This window comes from Diaphorina citri, unplaced genomic scaffold (genome assembly GCF_000475195.1).
Source record: "Diaphorina citri unplaced genomic scaffold, Diaci psyllid genome assembly version 1.1 scaffold2330, whole genome shotgun sequence".
NCBI classification, from domain to species: domain Eukaryota; kingdom Metazoa; phylum Arthropoda; class Insecta; order Hemiptera; family Psyllidae; genus Diaphorina; species Diaphorina citri.
The window spans coordinates 24,810-40,674 of record NW_007379754.1 but is presented as its reverse complement, the minus strand read 5'-3'; the positions used below and the strand labels follow the sequence as shown (position 1 = coordinate 40,674).

The 15,865-nt window shown below is 39.9% G+C and overlaps 1 protein-coding gene across 1 annotated transcript; it reads left to right on the top strand.

The window, feature by feature from the left end:
* Window positions 1–149: 149 nt before the first annotated feature.
* Window positions 150–15,865, top strand: LOC103518717 (kinesin-like protein unc-104; the record flags this gene model as incomplete). Its single annotated transcript, XM_008483798.3, has 18 exons — window positions 150–212; window positions 1,035–1,185; window positions 2,146–2,250; window positions 2,642–2,775; window positions 3,941–4,262; window positions 4,485–4,788; window positions 8,382–8,543; window positions 9,022–9,111; window positions 9,423–9,594; window positions 10,446–10,560; window positions 10,820–10,996; window positions 11,107–11,278; window positions 11,495–11,734; window positions 12,058–12,148; window positions 12,925–13,047; window positions 14,296–14,407; window positions 14,721–14,944; window positions 15,222–15,865. Coding segments are annotated over 18 exons (3,120 nt in total), but the record flags the coding sequence as incomplete, so codon positions are not given.

The window sequence follows — 15,865 nt, the reverse complement described above, 5'->3', positions numbered from 1 at the left end:
AAGCTGTAGATCAACTCCAAGCTAGTGAAAAGCTTATTGCAGGTAAAGAATAACTCCTAAGATTTTTCTTCTATTGTAATTTTTTCTTTATTGTGCTACGATATCCGAGTATCAGTCCTTTATGCCACAGAGTTTCATCAGCTTTTAAGTTTTCTACCATCTTCTTCACTCAACAGGCCGTGGATGATATGACAGATCTTACCACTGAAAAGGTCAGTGCAACAAGTTGAGGGTTTGATTCTCTATCCTTAAGGATGGGCTTAGTGTCATTACTTCGGTATTGCGGTTGATCTGGGATGAAGCAAAAGTATACCTTGAGAATGGTCAAGAAGAATCTGCAGTCTAAATATCTTCCAGGATACTTGCCCTCAATTTTGCCTTTATTCTCTTATTTGATATACTGCCTACATTTTGTACCTTTATTTAAATGAAGTTTGATTGAATGAAATTCAGTTTGATCAGAACGAAACCTGATGTTTTCTCCCAGCTGCATAGACAGCAGGCTCATTTGTCTGATAGTGAGAATTGATCAATATCTTTTGCTGAACCAGAATCTTCGCCACATTGAGTGCATAGTATAAGTGCTCCTCTAATCCGACCGGCTGGAATACAAACACTGCTGAACATTGAACACTTAGTGTTCGTTCATGGAGAAGAATAACAAGGTTGTACTTATACTATTGAAGATACTTCGACCTCTTACAATGGGTTTTATAGCCGAGATTGGCAAGACATCCTTTGTTTGCAGTTTGTCAATAAAGAGTAGGCTTTTGTTTGCTTTTGTAAGTACGTGGGTTTATAATTGTACATATCGGACTTCTGTTTAACAGTATTTATATCCATGTACATAAAATACCAGTAATTACATATTTTCCGATTTTACTGATCTTATCTACAACGAATGGTATCTTGTACAGCGAGCTAATGAGTTTTTTTAAAACAATGTAAAAGAAGGAAGGATCTGCTAATGAATTAGTCGGCAGTTTTAAATGCCTTCGTTAATGACTGGGGGGGCCACATTTTGAGATTAAAATTCATCCTATCATCGGATTCAGTTATTGTATATTGTGCCCCGGATATTAGTAGCAATTTTTCATTTTGTCCGTTTCCTTGTTTCTTTCTTTTCTCATTTTCCTCGGACGCTAGGTCCAGATGGAAAAATAGTTTATCAAAAAGTGCGAGATAGTAAGTAGTTTGTCTTGCAAGGTGCCCGCTTGCTTCTGTTTTGCTTTATTTGTTTTATTCAGGACTCCTATGTAAAATTATGTTTTATACAGGATTGTATGCAATGGAAATTTTCATGTGCAAGAATCAAGTAACTTCTTTGAGCAGGGCCCAAGACTGCCCAAAGCTATATTTATGTTAGAGAGCTTTTCACTAAAGCTAGATTTACTATTGTTCATCTTGCTAAACTTTTGGTCTTTAAAGGACCATTACTTTCCTGTTAGCAACTTAGAACTTTGTCCACTCTAAATAGCCCTGTCCTTTGTGATTGCCTTTCTCTTTCACTATCATCTCTTTATCTCATTCTATAAAATTATTGTTCATCTTGCTAAACTTTTGGTCTTTAAAGGACCATTACTTTCCTGTTAGCAACTTAGAACTTTGTCCACTCTAAATAGCCCTATCCTTTGTGATGGCCTTTCTCTTTCACTATCATCTCTTTATCTCATTCTATAAAATAATTGCTTTATGTTGTGACTTTGTCTGTATCAAGAACAAAATTTGGGATAATATTTTGACTATTGAAACTTTGACTTCTTTCTAATGTTCTGCATTAGTTATATTTTTTTATATATAAAATGACCCACAGAACTTATATATAATGACTGCTGAAACCCTCCAAGAGATTATAAAATGCTAATGACCTTAATTTGGCTTTAATCTACTGGTTACTTTAGTTTGATAAATGTTGATGGTCTACATTAACTCTTTCTTTCTAATATTACCTTTGTGTTTTTTCTTCTGAAAATTTCTTTTTGTAATGTGTCAACAGCATGATAATATGGTTTTGATACTGCTTTGTTAGATTGTTAACATACATAATTTCATTATATGAACATTGAAATTTTGATATTGGTACTATTGGAAATGGTAGAAATTTTTGGTTCTTCAATCTTTCAATTCAAACTTATTCATTTTCAGGAGTGGTGAAGAATGAAGATGGAAACATTCAGACTGTAGCTCCCGCCTCTGTTATTGCAGAAGAAGCTGTAGATCAACTCCAAGCTAGTGAAAAGCTTATTGCAGGTAAAGAATAACTCCTAAGATTTTTCTTCTATTGTATTTTTTTCTTTATTGTGCTACGATATCCGAGTATCAGTCCTTTATGCCACAGAGTTTCATCAGCTTTTAAGTTTTCCGGACTGGGTTTACCCCAAAATAGCCAGCAAGTATGTCCCATACTTTTACTTGTCCAGATACTAAACACGCACCATGTTCTAAACAATCTATCGAACCTCCAGAGTACAAGAAATTTATCAACGATGCCTACATTTTGTACCTTTATTTAAATGAAGTTTGATTGAATGAAATTCAGTTTGATCAGAACGAAACCTGATGTTTTCTTTTTTTTACGTTTATTTAAAGGAAGTTTATTTGATTGAATTGTTGTTGAATAACGTTGGCCATTTTGTTTCAGAACTCAATGAAACCTGGGAGGAGAAGCTAAAGCGTACGGAAGAGATACGAATTCAACGCGAGGCTGTATTCGCCGAGATGGGCGTGGCAGTCAAAGAGGACGGCAACACTGTAGGCGTCTTCTCACCTCAGAAGGTATGCACGTGGCAAGGTCACATTTCTTTTATCCCTTCTCCGTTTAGGCGTTCTAACACTAGATTAAACTGGTAGTTCTTGCATCCAATGTATACTGTCTGTGTCTTCTACTGGCTTTCTTTGGCCAACATTCTTTTAACTGTTCTGGCCAGGGACTTGGGCACCTATTTTGCCATTAAACTCGTAAGTAGATAGGCACTTCAAAGGGTGATACTCCGATAGGTTGTTCAGATAGGTATTTGTACTCATTTATTGTATCAAACTGTACAGGACTTTGTCTTATGCGAGTAGTAGAAACAAGCACTACTATTTAATCAAAGGAGTATGTTTAACGGTATTTTTCAGAACGGTGGCTGCTACCAACATGAACGAAACGTCAAGTCGGTCTCATGCTGTTTTCACCATCTTCTTCACTCAACAGGCCGTGGATGATATGACAGATCTTACCACTGAAAAGGTCAGTGCAACAAGTTGAGGGTTTGATTCTCGATCCTTAAGGATGGGCTTAGTGGCATTACTTCGGTATTGCGGTTGATCTGGGATGAAGCAAAAGTATACCTAATAAATATTCAGCTACATCCAGTTTTGAACTATATCCCGAGAAAGCCTGAGTGGAAATTTATAGTCTGAGACTATAAATTTTCTGGTCGTTCTAAGAAAATTATTATTTAAAAAAAAGCTTAAAATAAAATAACGGGAATAATTATGTTAAATACGGAAGTCGTAGAACGTAATTAAATGTTCCTCTCTAAAGATTCCTAGAAATGTACTATAGCTGCGCTAGAGGTATCGTAAAATTAATGTTTTGTTTTTCTCAGGTGAGCAAGATTTCCCTGGTGGATTTGGCGGGTTCAGAAAGAGCAGACTCAACTGGAGCCAAAGGCACTCGACTTAAAGAAGGCGCCAACATCAACAAGAGTTTGACAACCCTGGGCAAAGTTATATCAGCACTTGCGGAAATTGTAAGTCTATTTCTATATGTTATCCTTGTCCTTCTTCATAAGAAGAAAATCCTTGTCCTCCATAATGACTAGTTTTAGATTATTGAGCTATTGAGTAGACCAAGTTGCTCAATGCTCATACATACGTAATCCTTATTCTATCAAAATATTATCGAGAATCGAGATACTTGAAATCAAGAGTTTCACTTTCCTTTCCCCTATAGACACCTCACCTGGTCAATTTGAACGAGGACCCATTCATGTCCGAATGTCTCATCTACTACATCAAAGACGGACGAACCAAAGTGGGCTCAGCCGAGTCCAATTTACCCCAGGAGTCCCAGGACATTCAACTGAGTGGCTCGCACATCAAGACCGAACATTGCACGTTCGAAAATGTCGAGGGTGTGGTCACGCTGATACCGTTCCAAGAAGCCCTGTGCTACGTGAATGGTCGGCAGATTAGTGAGCCTACCGTGCTCAATACGGGGTCACGTGTCATACTCGGCAAGAATCATGTGTTCCGATTTAACCATCCTGACCAAGGTAAGGTTTAATCATCCTGACCAAAGCAAGGTTTAACAATACTACTGAGGTTTTTAAAGTTTGATAATGAACATCGTCTATGACTACATAGGACATTAATTTACAAAGGCAACAAGCTATTCTTTTTTCAATGCATGGCCGACTTGCTGCTACAGGCAAAGGCTTTATTAATTTATTTATCCATCCCAAATATTCAATGGACTCGTTTTATTTCAATTTCAGTCCGCGTGCATAGAGAGAACAAGAAGAATGCCAGTGATAAATCAGAAAGCAAGAAAGATAAGGAGACAGATGGAGACAAGCTGAATGGTAAGTCACTTGTCCAATTCTTCTCCTTTCATTCTCTCGTGTTTCTTCATCTTCTTCTCTTTCATTGTACTCAGTACATCTCTCTCGCTTTTCTCGTCATCACATTGGAAATATTTGGACAAGGGTCCTTCAAATGCCATTTCTGGACACAGGATCTCCACATTTCTCTCATCTCGTGTTGTACTGGCACCGTCCGATATATCCTCTTCTGTCATGAGTAGACATTCAAGTTCTCGTTCAGACAAAGGTTCTGTGCGTGGTAGATGATAGCCTCGATCTGGAATACCAAAGTTACAGCAGGTTTCATCCAGAGGAACCCTCCTGGACTTGGGATATCTGTCTTCAAGCAATGTTTTGTCTATAGCCCCTAGCGTTGCGTACATGGGCAAGTAATCGGCGTTGGCATCCAAGAAAGCCACTGTCTTCTTGACTAGAATATCTAGTAGTGCCACCTTGCTGAGGTCTTTCTTCAGAATCTGAAACTCTGCAAATGCTTGTCTAATCGCTTCAGCTGAACGCTCGGGTGTGTCCGTGTGATCTCGTTTTATAGTCTCGATGAGACCGCGCAGTGTTGTCTTGTCTTCGTTAGGAATGTTGAACAAGGCGGCAACATTGGTGAGAAAATCATTGAACTTATCGTAGTAGATTGCCATGGACCAGGACTGTTCAAAGTACGTGTACAAATCAGGAATAGGAGATGCAGCATGGCGTTCTAGAATATTGTTCAGAAGACCTGAGGGAAAGTGTTCGAGACACAGTATTTACTTTGTTATTATTTCATGACAGATGTAAAAAGTGTGGATATAATTATCTAGAATGCTTTGAGAGAATTTGTAACTGGCTGTGAGACTAAAATTATTGGGCTGATAAAAACTTTGGAAGCTACATTCATTGAGAACGGACATAAGTAGTTGACAAAAGTGGCCAATACCTGCATGTTTTCCATACAATGCTATAGTGTTGCCGATATTCAGAGCTCCGCGAGTAACACACGTGATTTCAATGACAAACTTGAATTTATCAAACAGGAGTTGGAAATAGCCTCGTGAATCATTTTCCAGGATTTTTCCAGTTTTAATCTCGTAATGGTCATCTGATTTGAAATACTCTTGATTCATTTTTTTGCCTGGCGGAAGTGAAAGTCAAGCTTTACCAGAAGTAACCTACTCGTAATTTACTATTGAAATACTCTTGATTCATTTTTTTGCCTGGCGGAAGTGAAAGTCAAGCTTTACCAGAAGTAACCTACTCGTAATTTACTCTGTAAAAGGTCATGGTCTACCCGAGTATCCAGAATTATGAAGGCAACAACCACGTCTTCTTTGAGAGCTACTAGGCGAATCCTGTAATCCGTGTCTTCTGGCTCTGGAATGATAGTAATGGTTTGTTACGGAGGGTTCGTAGCTTCGCTTTAAACATACCACTTTGTGTGGTTAAATATAAGCGGCCTCTATTAATCCCCGATCTATATGTTTCCTACTTGGCCTCGATTGTGATATGTAACGTCAAATCTTAATTCGTTTTCGCGCCTCCCGGTACGCTTGATCAAGGAGGCGTCAAGTCAAGACGTCAAAATGTTTCATCGTGAATAGTGAAGTACGAAAATTGAGATAACTGTCGGGAGAAACTTTTTGCCAATATTGGTCACCTGGACTAAAGGATTATCTGAATACCCTCATCCAGAGGTGAGATTTTGAGATTTCCAGACTCTTAATTCGTTTTCGCGCCTCCCGGTACGCTTGATCAAGGAGGCGTCAAGTCAAGACGTCAAAATGTTTCATCGTGAATAGTGAAGTACCGAAAATTGATATAACTGTCGGGAGAAACTTTTTGCCAATATTGGTCACCTTAAGGACTAAAGGATTATCTGAATACCCTCATCCAGAGGTGAGATTTTGAGATTTCCAGACTTTAGGTCCGCCGTTTCATACAAAAACTACATTTACCCCCGATTATTTCCTACAAAAACTCCGTTTACTACCCATTATAATGAATAATACCATATAGCTCATCTATCATTTGGCGTGCATATGTAGCCTTGACATCTGGCTGTTTCTGAGCTAATAATTCCATAATATAATCCGCATGTTCTATCTCAGCCGGACGGATCTCAATTTCTGGCACAGTCCAAGATCTGAAATGACGTAAATGTAACCAATATGCTCCTGACGAGGTGTAACGTACGTAATGCGTTTATGTCATATATATGCTCATGCCAATATGAGACAACACTCCTTCAGTAGATACCACATCCTTCCTATTTACTGAAGAAAAAATAATAATCTATGAGGAAAGTTGATGTCTGAACTCTCAAAGCACTGGTAGCTTTAATATTCAGGTCGTGGCTTACTGTGTTACTGAACCAAGTTAGATGGGATGGAGACTGTGGGTAGGCCCTATTTTAATTCGGGTTGGTGTGCCCTGACTTTAAATCCTGAACAGGAATAGTAGTAATAATTTGATATACTATACTAATGTCCATTCATTTTGTTTATTTTTATCTATCTTATGAAACATTTCCCATCCAAAGGAGGCAGCTACATTCCTGGGTCTACTGGATGAGGACACGGACGAGGAGGACTTGTGACCACCACCACCACCAGCACCAACACCAACACCAGCACCAACACCCACCAACACCCACCAACACCAACAACAACACCACCAACAACATCAACAACAACCAACAACAACCAACAACAACCAACAACAATAACAACCAACAACAAACGTAAACCGGGAGAAGTTATTCCGGAACTTCAGGAATCTGTATTAATGACAACCTTTTGTACATAGAGATATGTGTTTCTTGTGCAATACAAACATAACTGACCTATTACTTCTGTACCTATTCCGTTTTATGTCTAGTATAACAACCAACAACCAACAACCAACAACCAACAACCAACAACCAACAACCAACAACCAACAACCAACAACCAACAACCAACAACCACAACAAACATTTCCCTAATTTTTACCTACCTGCCTCTCTGCATCCCAATGCAAGAACAGTATGGACGCACGCTACTGCAGCTAAACACTTTCCTATGATCAGAATAGGTGCAATATGGTCTCTTGTCTCTACGAGTTGTTCTACATAGTCTATTCCTTGGCCTGCATCCACGATGTTAGCAATACAGAACACATTTTCCAAGGGGGCAGGTTGAAGTTTTGTTGTCACTTTGAGATTGGCCTCGCATCGTCTATGAGAAATGTTCTTGGATTGCTGCGTGAATCTTGTATAGGCCTGTCGTCTTGTGGTATCTGTCTCGCTTGTCAAAGTTCGTGCTTCATCAATTTCATCACCGAATGCCTTGTTCATTATCTTACTGACCGAGTCTAGTTTGGGAGCTAGCTGTGCCACGATAAACAGATATTCATAATTCATTTTGTACTCTGTGTAATTCATTGTTACGTGCTTCTCGCGAGGTTTGATCTCAGTGAAAGTTCCCTGACGTATTGTTACCCACATGCTGAAACCCAGACATGCTACATAGTGAAATACCTTGAGTCCAGTGTTGACTAACATACTCTCTGCTAGTGCTTGGTGTTTATGAGCCTGTTGCCACATGCCATGTTTCGTGATGAGGCTTAGTCTTGTGAAGCAAGGGTCTGCAGGGGTTCTATCGAAGATGAGCGTCTCCAAGAATGAGATAGCAATAGGGGAAGCGCCCACAACTACAACTCTCGCGTGATTTGTCACGTGGACCAGGGATGTCATTCTCTTGTTGATTAAGTACAGAGAGGAGGGAGATTCTCGCTTCAGTATTAATTCGGCAGGGATATTCCCATTCAGATCTGAAGGAGGATATTCCATGAGGATGCGAGGTTTGATGGGGAGCATGATCTTGATAATCTCAGGTATAACTTTGAGAGGAGAGTCTCTATAATAGGAGTACAGGAGGCAGGAGATATTCAACAGACGAAGAATTTCCTTCACTATGAAGCGTCCTTGTTTGAGGAAGGGAGGTGAGAGGATGAAGTATTTGATAAGACCTTGTTCATGATGGTGATACATTTTGTAATCACATGTGTCTTGGATGTGGAAGTGAGAATCAATGAACATGGATTCCACCTGGAGATATATCATAGCAAAACCTGTTGACAATAAGCGAATAAATATTAATTGATGCCTTGTATGAGGAAGGCATTTAAGTAATTAATATGTAGTAATCTATTCAGACTTCCACGTAAAACCGAAAGTTGCGTCGGTTTAATGACAGAACAAGAACATACTTTAATTCAATGTCAATACCAAGGTGTTAAAAGACAAAAGTTATTAGAAATAAAATACTAGGTACTGGGGATAAAAAAGTTTACACTTACCAATAATATAATGGTTGTCTACACATATCGTAACCATTTTATACGCAGGATCCGCATCCGGGCAGTTCAAATATCTGAAGACATCTTCCAAAATTGTATCCTTATCTTCATAATACTTCAGTAACCAACTTATGTCCTTTGCATCCTTGGCTATACTTGCTCTCACACTGATATTGCCCAGTACTGCGGCCTTACTAAGAGCGTACAGCTCGTAAGGATACATGGTTTGCTCTTTGGTGAGAATTTGGTTCATGAATTTGAACAGAGGACTGGTCTGGTCCGATTTTGTGGAGAGAACAGCGTACGTACAATCTGTGAAATGAGTCACGTGATTTTTTGGTTGCCAATTTGGATTTTCCATAGGAAAGAAGATGGGTATTGTAGGAAGTACAAATAGAGGGCAAAAAGGTCTACTTTTCTAGTCAAGAGGCACACAACAGTCACTATTCAGGAAAATTTCAAATGAAATGCCTAATGGCGGCTAGGATTTGTTAACCCCATTACAAAATCTATTTCCAAAAGGATTTTACCTGGGCAGTATGTTCGGAATGCAGCATCTAAAAGAGCGGGAATAACATACTCGTGTCTGCTATCAACGGCAAAGACAGCGATGGCAAACACTTTTGACGGCACCGATGAATCTTCCGCAGATATGCCGGACTTTGCACTGGACATTTCTTCGGCCCCGGCAACTGTAATGATTGTAATGAACTAATGAACATTGAGGATAAAACTAGGGCTTATGCTTCACTGCGAAGTGGTTATGGTTCAATGGCTGAAACTTTGGATTTAGGCTTTTATAACCTGAACACGAGTTTTGGCACTAAAATTAACCATCAAAAATTTTGCCCGAATAGATTACTTTCTTTCTTATAGGCTAAGGAAAGTAAAAAAAGGCACCGTTTTTTTTCTAGAGGCATATTCAGTGTGGGGGATGTCTTCAAAGAAAAACCCCTTAGAATTCTAGCCTTTAAATTAATTTAAGGATAAGTCATTCTAGTCGGTACGTACCATAGGAAGGGCTGCCCATGAGTGTCGTCCTATGAGATATAGTTCCAGTGACGGTCGTATAACTTGAGCTTGATTCTGGCCTGATTGAATCCTCACTCATTTCACTCTCGGATGATGGACCATACAGGGTGAGATCAAACACATCCTGTAAAAGGGGTATCCGGATATTCCAATAAATCGCTGAAGCTAAGAAATGGTATCCGGATACTTCAATAAATCGCTGAATCTAAGAAATGGTATCCGTATATTCCAATAAATCGCTGAATCTAAGAAATGGTATCCGTATATTCCAATAAATCGCTGAATCTAAGAAATGGTATCCGGATGGGCAATTGCCAATCGTGTGCTGCTGGCTTTTCCCGGCTCCATTCAGGCTGTGTAAAAATGCGAGTAGGCGGTAGCTTTCAACCGAATGGAGAGTAGTAACCCCAGTCACTAAAAACTTTCGCAGTTTTACAGTAACCCTAAACCCCTTATCGGTTCAAAAAAAGATGACTTTTACCCATCTTATTTAATTTTCTTTTCCCTCCCCAGACATATGAAGCTCGTATTGATGCCCTACAGAAGCAAGTGGAAGAACAAAGCATGACCATGTCTCTGTATAGTTCGTATACTCCGGATGATTTTAACACTGAAGAAGACATATTTGGTGAGTAGGAAAAATAGAAATAGGAAAATAACTAAATTAGAATAGGAGAGAGGGAGCTAGGCATAGAAATACATAGGTCTCTTATAAAACTTATTTACTTATAGTGGAACAACCTTATCTAGGGAAATTGAAATAAAGATGCTCCTTATGTTTGAACATTTCAAAGAAATACATCGTCTGGTCAGTCTAGATAAATTAATTTACTTGTTAATCTCCCCCAAATCAAACTAAACACCAAGTCCCATAATATGTGTTCCAGTGAATCCCTTATTTGACGCAGAATGTACGTGGACAGAGAGGGAGTTTGCGTTGGCAGCCTGGGCATTCCGAAAGTGGAAGTACCACCAGTTTACTTCCCTACGAGATGACCTCTGGGGCAATGCCATCTTCCTCAAGGAGGCCAATGCTATCTCTGTGGAGCTGAAGAAGAAAGTAAGTAAGCTATATTTTCCATGTGTTGACCTGTCTTTGTTTTTGAGACGCTTAGACATGAGTAAGATTCATCAAAGTTGACTTGAAAGTCCCTCCCGGGGGAAAATATTTCAGACTCGGAGTGTGATGGTGACAGCGGGCGAGGTGATAGTTCCATCTGTTCTGACGTCAAGGAAGAGGAGCCTCCTCCACACCTCAGCCCCGGCACTGAGTTGCAGTTCAGAATTACCGTGCTACAAGCCGTCGGAATATCCACCGAATACTCGGACATATTCTGCCAGTTCAAGTAAGTGACTTCAATTGATATTCCTGTGAGCCCATCATAATAATGAGTCCCTAGCTTACACCTCAATCCCCCAATAGTTGTAGCCTTTCTCAGGACCATATTCAACCTCAGGACCATATTTTCTCCTTTATTGTAGACCACACCTTTGGAGCATCCACCCTTCCCCCCCTCGACAAAATCCTGGATTCAACCCTGGCCTATCTCCTATCCGTAGAGAACATTTGAAGAATATGTCCTCAACATAGTTAGCGATGTCTTAATAATAATAACTAATGAGTTTTCAGACTCGGAGTGTGATGGTGACAGCGGGCGAGGTGATAGTTCCATCTGTTCTGACGTCAAGGAAGAGGAGCCTCCTCCACACCTGAGCCCCGGCACTGAGTTGCAGTTCAGAATCACCGTGCTACAAGCCGTCGGAATATCCACGGAATACTCGGACATATTCTGCCAGTTCAAGTAAGTGACTTCAATTGATATTCCTGTGAGCCCATCATAATAATGATAGTCCCTAGCTTACACCTCAATCCCCCAATAGTTGTAGCCTTTCTCAGGACCATATTCAGCCTCAGGACCATATTTTCTCCTTTATTGTAGACCACACCTTTGGAGCATCCACCCTTCCCCCCCCCTCGACAAAATCCTGGATTCAACCCTGGCCTATCTCCTATTCGTAGAGAACATTTGAAGAATATGTCTTCTACATAGTTAGCGATGTCTTAATAATAATAACTAATGAGGCTGATGACTATTTATATTTTATGTCTTGTGTTTGTTCTCAGTTTCCTACACCGACATGATGAAGCATTCAGTACAGAACCGGTTAAGAATACTGGCAAGGGTACTCCTCTTGGATTCTACCACATCCAAAACGTAAGTCACCTTTTACAACGTCGTCAGTAAACCTCGAGTTTAGGTCCATCTCAGAAACATGAATCGCCGTCTATACCTGCCCGGTGGCGCAGTGGTCAATATGCTCGCCTGGTAATCAGGAGGGCGTGGGTTCGATCTCAGCCGAAGTATGGAATTTTATCCTCATTTATTTGAGAATTTGACCACATAATAATGGAGCTCTAGGGGTTAGGTGGTAGAGAACGCCTAAGGCGTTAACCTCGCCTAGTGGTTGCCTTCTACTCAAGAGTCTATTATTATTATCCATCTTATTCCGAGTGTGCCCAGCCTTTTGGTTCATTGTCTCTAGTCCCTATCAGGTAGGATCATTAGAATAGATCAATAAGTTACGGGGAAAAAGACCACCGCCAGGCTAGCGCACCAGCCATGTGAACACCAGTCGTTCTTGGAACGGCTGGTTTTATCCTAACCTTGTCCTCCTTCTCTCTTCGATTTCGGAACGATAAGACCTCTGTTGTTACAGTTCCCTCTATCAAATTTCTTTGGAGATAATAAAGAATAATAATAAATTTAATGATCTTTTCCTATTTCCTCATACCGCCAGGCTAGTTAGCTTGGAGGCTAGCGCACCAGCCTTGTAAGTATTAGCCGTTCTTGGAACGGCTGGTTTTATCCTAACCTTGTCCTCCTTCTCTCTTCGATTTCGGAACGATAAGACCTCTGTAAGACCTTTGGAGATAATGAAGAATAATAATAAATTTAATGATCTTTTCCTATTTCTTCACTTCTGCCCTTAGATCACAGTTCCAGTCAGCAAAAGCTTCATCGAGTATCTGAAAACTCAGCCTCTTGTATTTGAAGTATTCGGTCATTATCAGCAACATCCCCTACACAATGATGCCAAACTAGATGGCCACTGGTAAGTCAACACCAGAGACTTCGCCCCAAAATGAAAAACTGAACGGGACGCCGGGACACCCCCTGAAATTCGGGATTGTCCCGGCCAATTCGGGACGTTTGGCAAGCCTAACCAACAGGGCATTGTTGAGTGATGTAGATATATAATTTCGAAGTAAATTACTACAGTACAACCTATACTTTTTCCAAAGAAAATATCAAGCGCGAACGTCAAGAGTTCGAAGCGTCCGTCGCAAGGCCTATATTAACACGAAACAGAGTTTCATCGTTTTTCGGCATTTAGATTATACCTGTCTCAAGAAAAAAGAGAAAATAAAATTATGTACAGTTGTAGCATGCATCCTAAAATGAACACAATTTTTGATATACACAATATCTATGGTATCAAGTTGAAAAATAACTAATTCTAACGACTTGTAACTTCAAAACGAACAAAATACACCTTTACGTACAAAACTTCGAATCAAAATAAAAACTGAATCTATAAACTAACAAAGAAACAACATCAAATAAATCAGGAAATTACAACAAAATCAATGGGTTTGTAGCATGCATCCTAAAATGAACACAATTTTTGATATACACAATATCTATGGTATCAAGTTGAAAAATAACTAATTCTAACGACTTATAACTTCAAAACGAACAAAATACACCTTTACGTTACAAAACTTCGAATCAACATAAAAACTGAATCTATAAACTAACAAAGAAACAACATCAAATAAATCAGGAAATTACAACAAAATCAATGGGTTCTGGATTCTCACACTAGTGAACTTGCTACAAACTGAACTCGACTTTCCTAGAAAATTGACAAAATATAAAGTATAGTACATAAAACTAAATCTTCGTTACTTACCCACCACGAATCCAAAATATCAGACGAAGAAAGATTTGTAGCATAAGGAAAACTTGTGCCTCTTTTAGTTTTAGGTATTTAATCAAGGATTTAGGTACTTATCAGACCTTTATAACCAACCTACCATGAATTTGGAAACCATTTGAACCATCAAGATTGGTTGGGCTGTTGAAATAGTCATAGAGAGAGTTAAAATCAACAAGAATCTCGTACGGACGGTACGGCGTACGGTAATATCAGCGTACGGACAGTATTGTATAAAATGTGTGAACGGTATCTACTATGTACATTGTACATAGTAACAAGTGACAAGATGAGACACTAAGGACATCCACCAGGGAAAACCATTACAGTGAAAGCGTGAGAGAGAACCATCAATGTGTGCTAGTGTAGAGGCTTATTCCTGCTTCACCAGGGAATACAGAGGCGTATTCGACTTACCATTGTACACGAACAAGTGCCCGAAATACGATGGAAGGATGTGAAGGAATTGGTTGTAGGTGAGTAACTAGGGGACTTTTAAGTCTTATTAGGACAGGAATATAATATTCTATTCAAGATCTGAGAACCATAACCCTCGCTGGGAAAAAGTTTGAGGAAGAGTCCCTGGAAGCCCAATGGCAGCAAATTTATTTAAAATATTTAACTTTTTTTAGTATTTAACTAGTATTTTTTTAACTTTTTGCCATCACAGCCCTCGGGGCTAAACGTTCCAATATTTCTTAGTTCTATTTGGACTAAGAATTTAAAATCAAAGGCTGTTTAGCCTATTTGGACAGCATAAACAAGGTATTCTCTACTCGTCCCCTTCAGGTCGTATTCGTAACACTCCTGAGCCAGAAATGGACGAGGACACAGACAGCTCCGTGCTCTCGTTAGGATTATTCGTGGGGGAGTACCTGGAGATTCCTGGGGAAGATAGGTCCATGTTCCGATTCGAAGCAGCGTGGGATTCCTCACTGCACAATTCTCCCCTCTTGAACCGAATCTCCGCACATGGGGAGCAAATATTCATGACCATTTCGGCCTACCTTGAGGTAAGAAATAACAAGCACGTTAAAAGCAACAGTTCCCAATGGCTCACTTACGTTCGTACGAATGGGTGACCATCTGGAAATGGGTACGGCTGACTTTTCGCGGCTGGGTCGAATGGAGGGTGAAACCCCCATTTAAAAATAACATAATTGAAGAAAATGATTTAGCTAATAAGTAGCCGATTTTATTACTTCTATTGTGTTCTTTACCTTTGCGGGGATAAAAGAACTTTTCAGTCCCATTGCTGCATGATAAACAAAGTGTATTCTATTATTTCAGCTGGAGAACTGTGGTCAACCCGGTATCATCACCAAAGACCTGAGCCTGGTAATCTACGGGCGAGACGCCCGAACCGCGCCTCGCACTCTCAAGCATCTGTTCTCCTCCTCCTACAAGAATAACGAGGCCAATAGACTCACCGGAGTTTATGAGATGGCGCTGAAGCGAGCAAATGAAGCAGGTAGTCCAGGTAGATGTTTGTTTGCTTGCCTTTTGTTTCTAGATTGTAGCCTTTGTTTTTTATTATTATTATCATTTTTTTTTTTTATCTTGTCATTAGATTTTGTTCTGGTGGTTATACACAGGGCCTGGCCCGTATCCAGGATTTTACTAAGGGGGAGGGGGCAAACGTCCCAACAGTGATATACGGGGGGTGGTAGATGCTGCAATTTTTCGGAGTCCGGCCATTAGTAGAGGAAGAAAAATAAAAGTCGAGGGGGTGGCCCTCGCCCCAAATATGGCCCTGCACTGGGCTAGTATTTTTCTACTCTAGCCTAGACCTGTGTATAACCACCACCTCTGTGTATAAGATCCAAGGGAATGGATGTAGCATTTTTCAGATGGTCACTTCCTATCTCTGTCCACTAGCACACATTGATGGTTCTCTCTCACGCTTTCACTGTAATGGTTTTCCCTGGTGGATG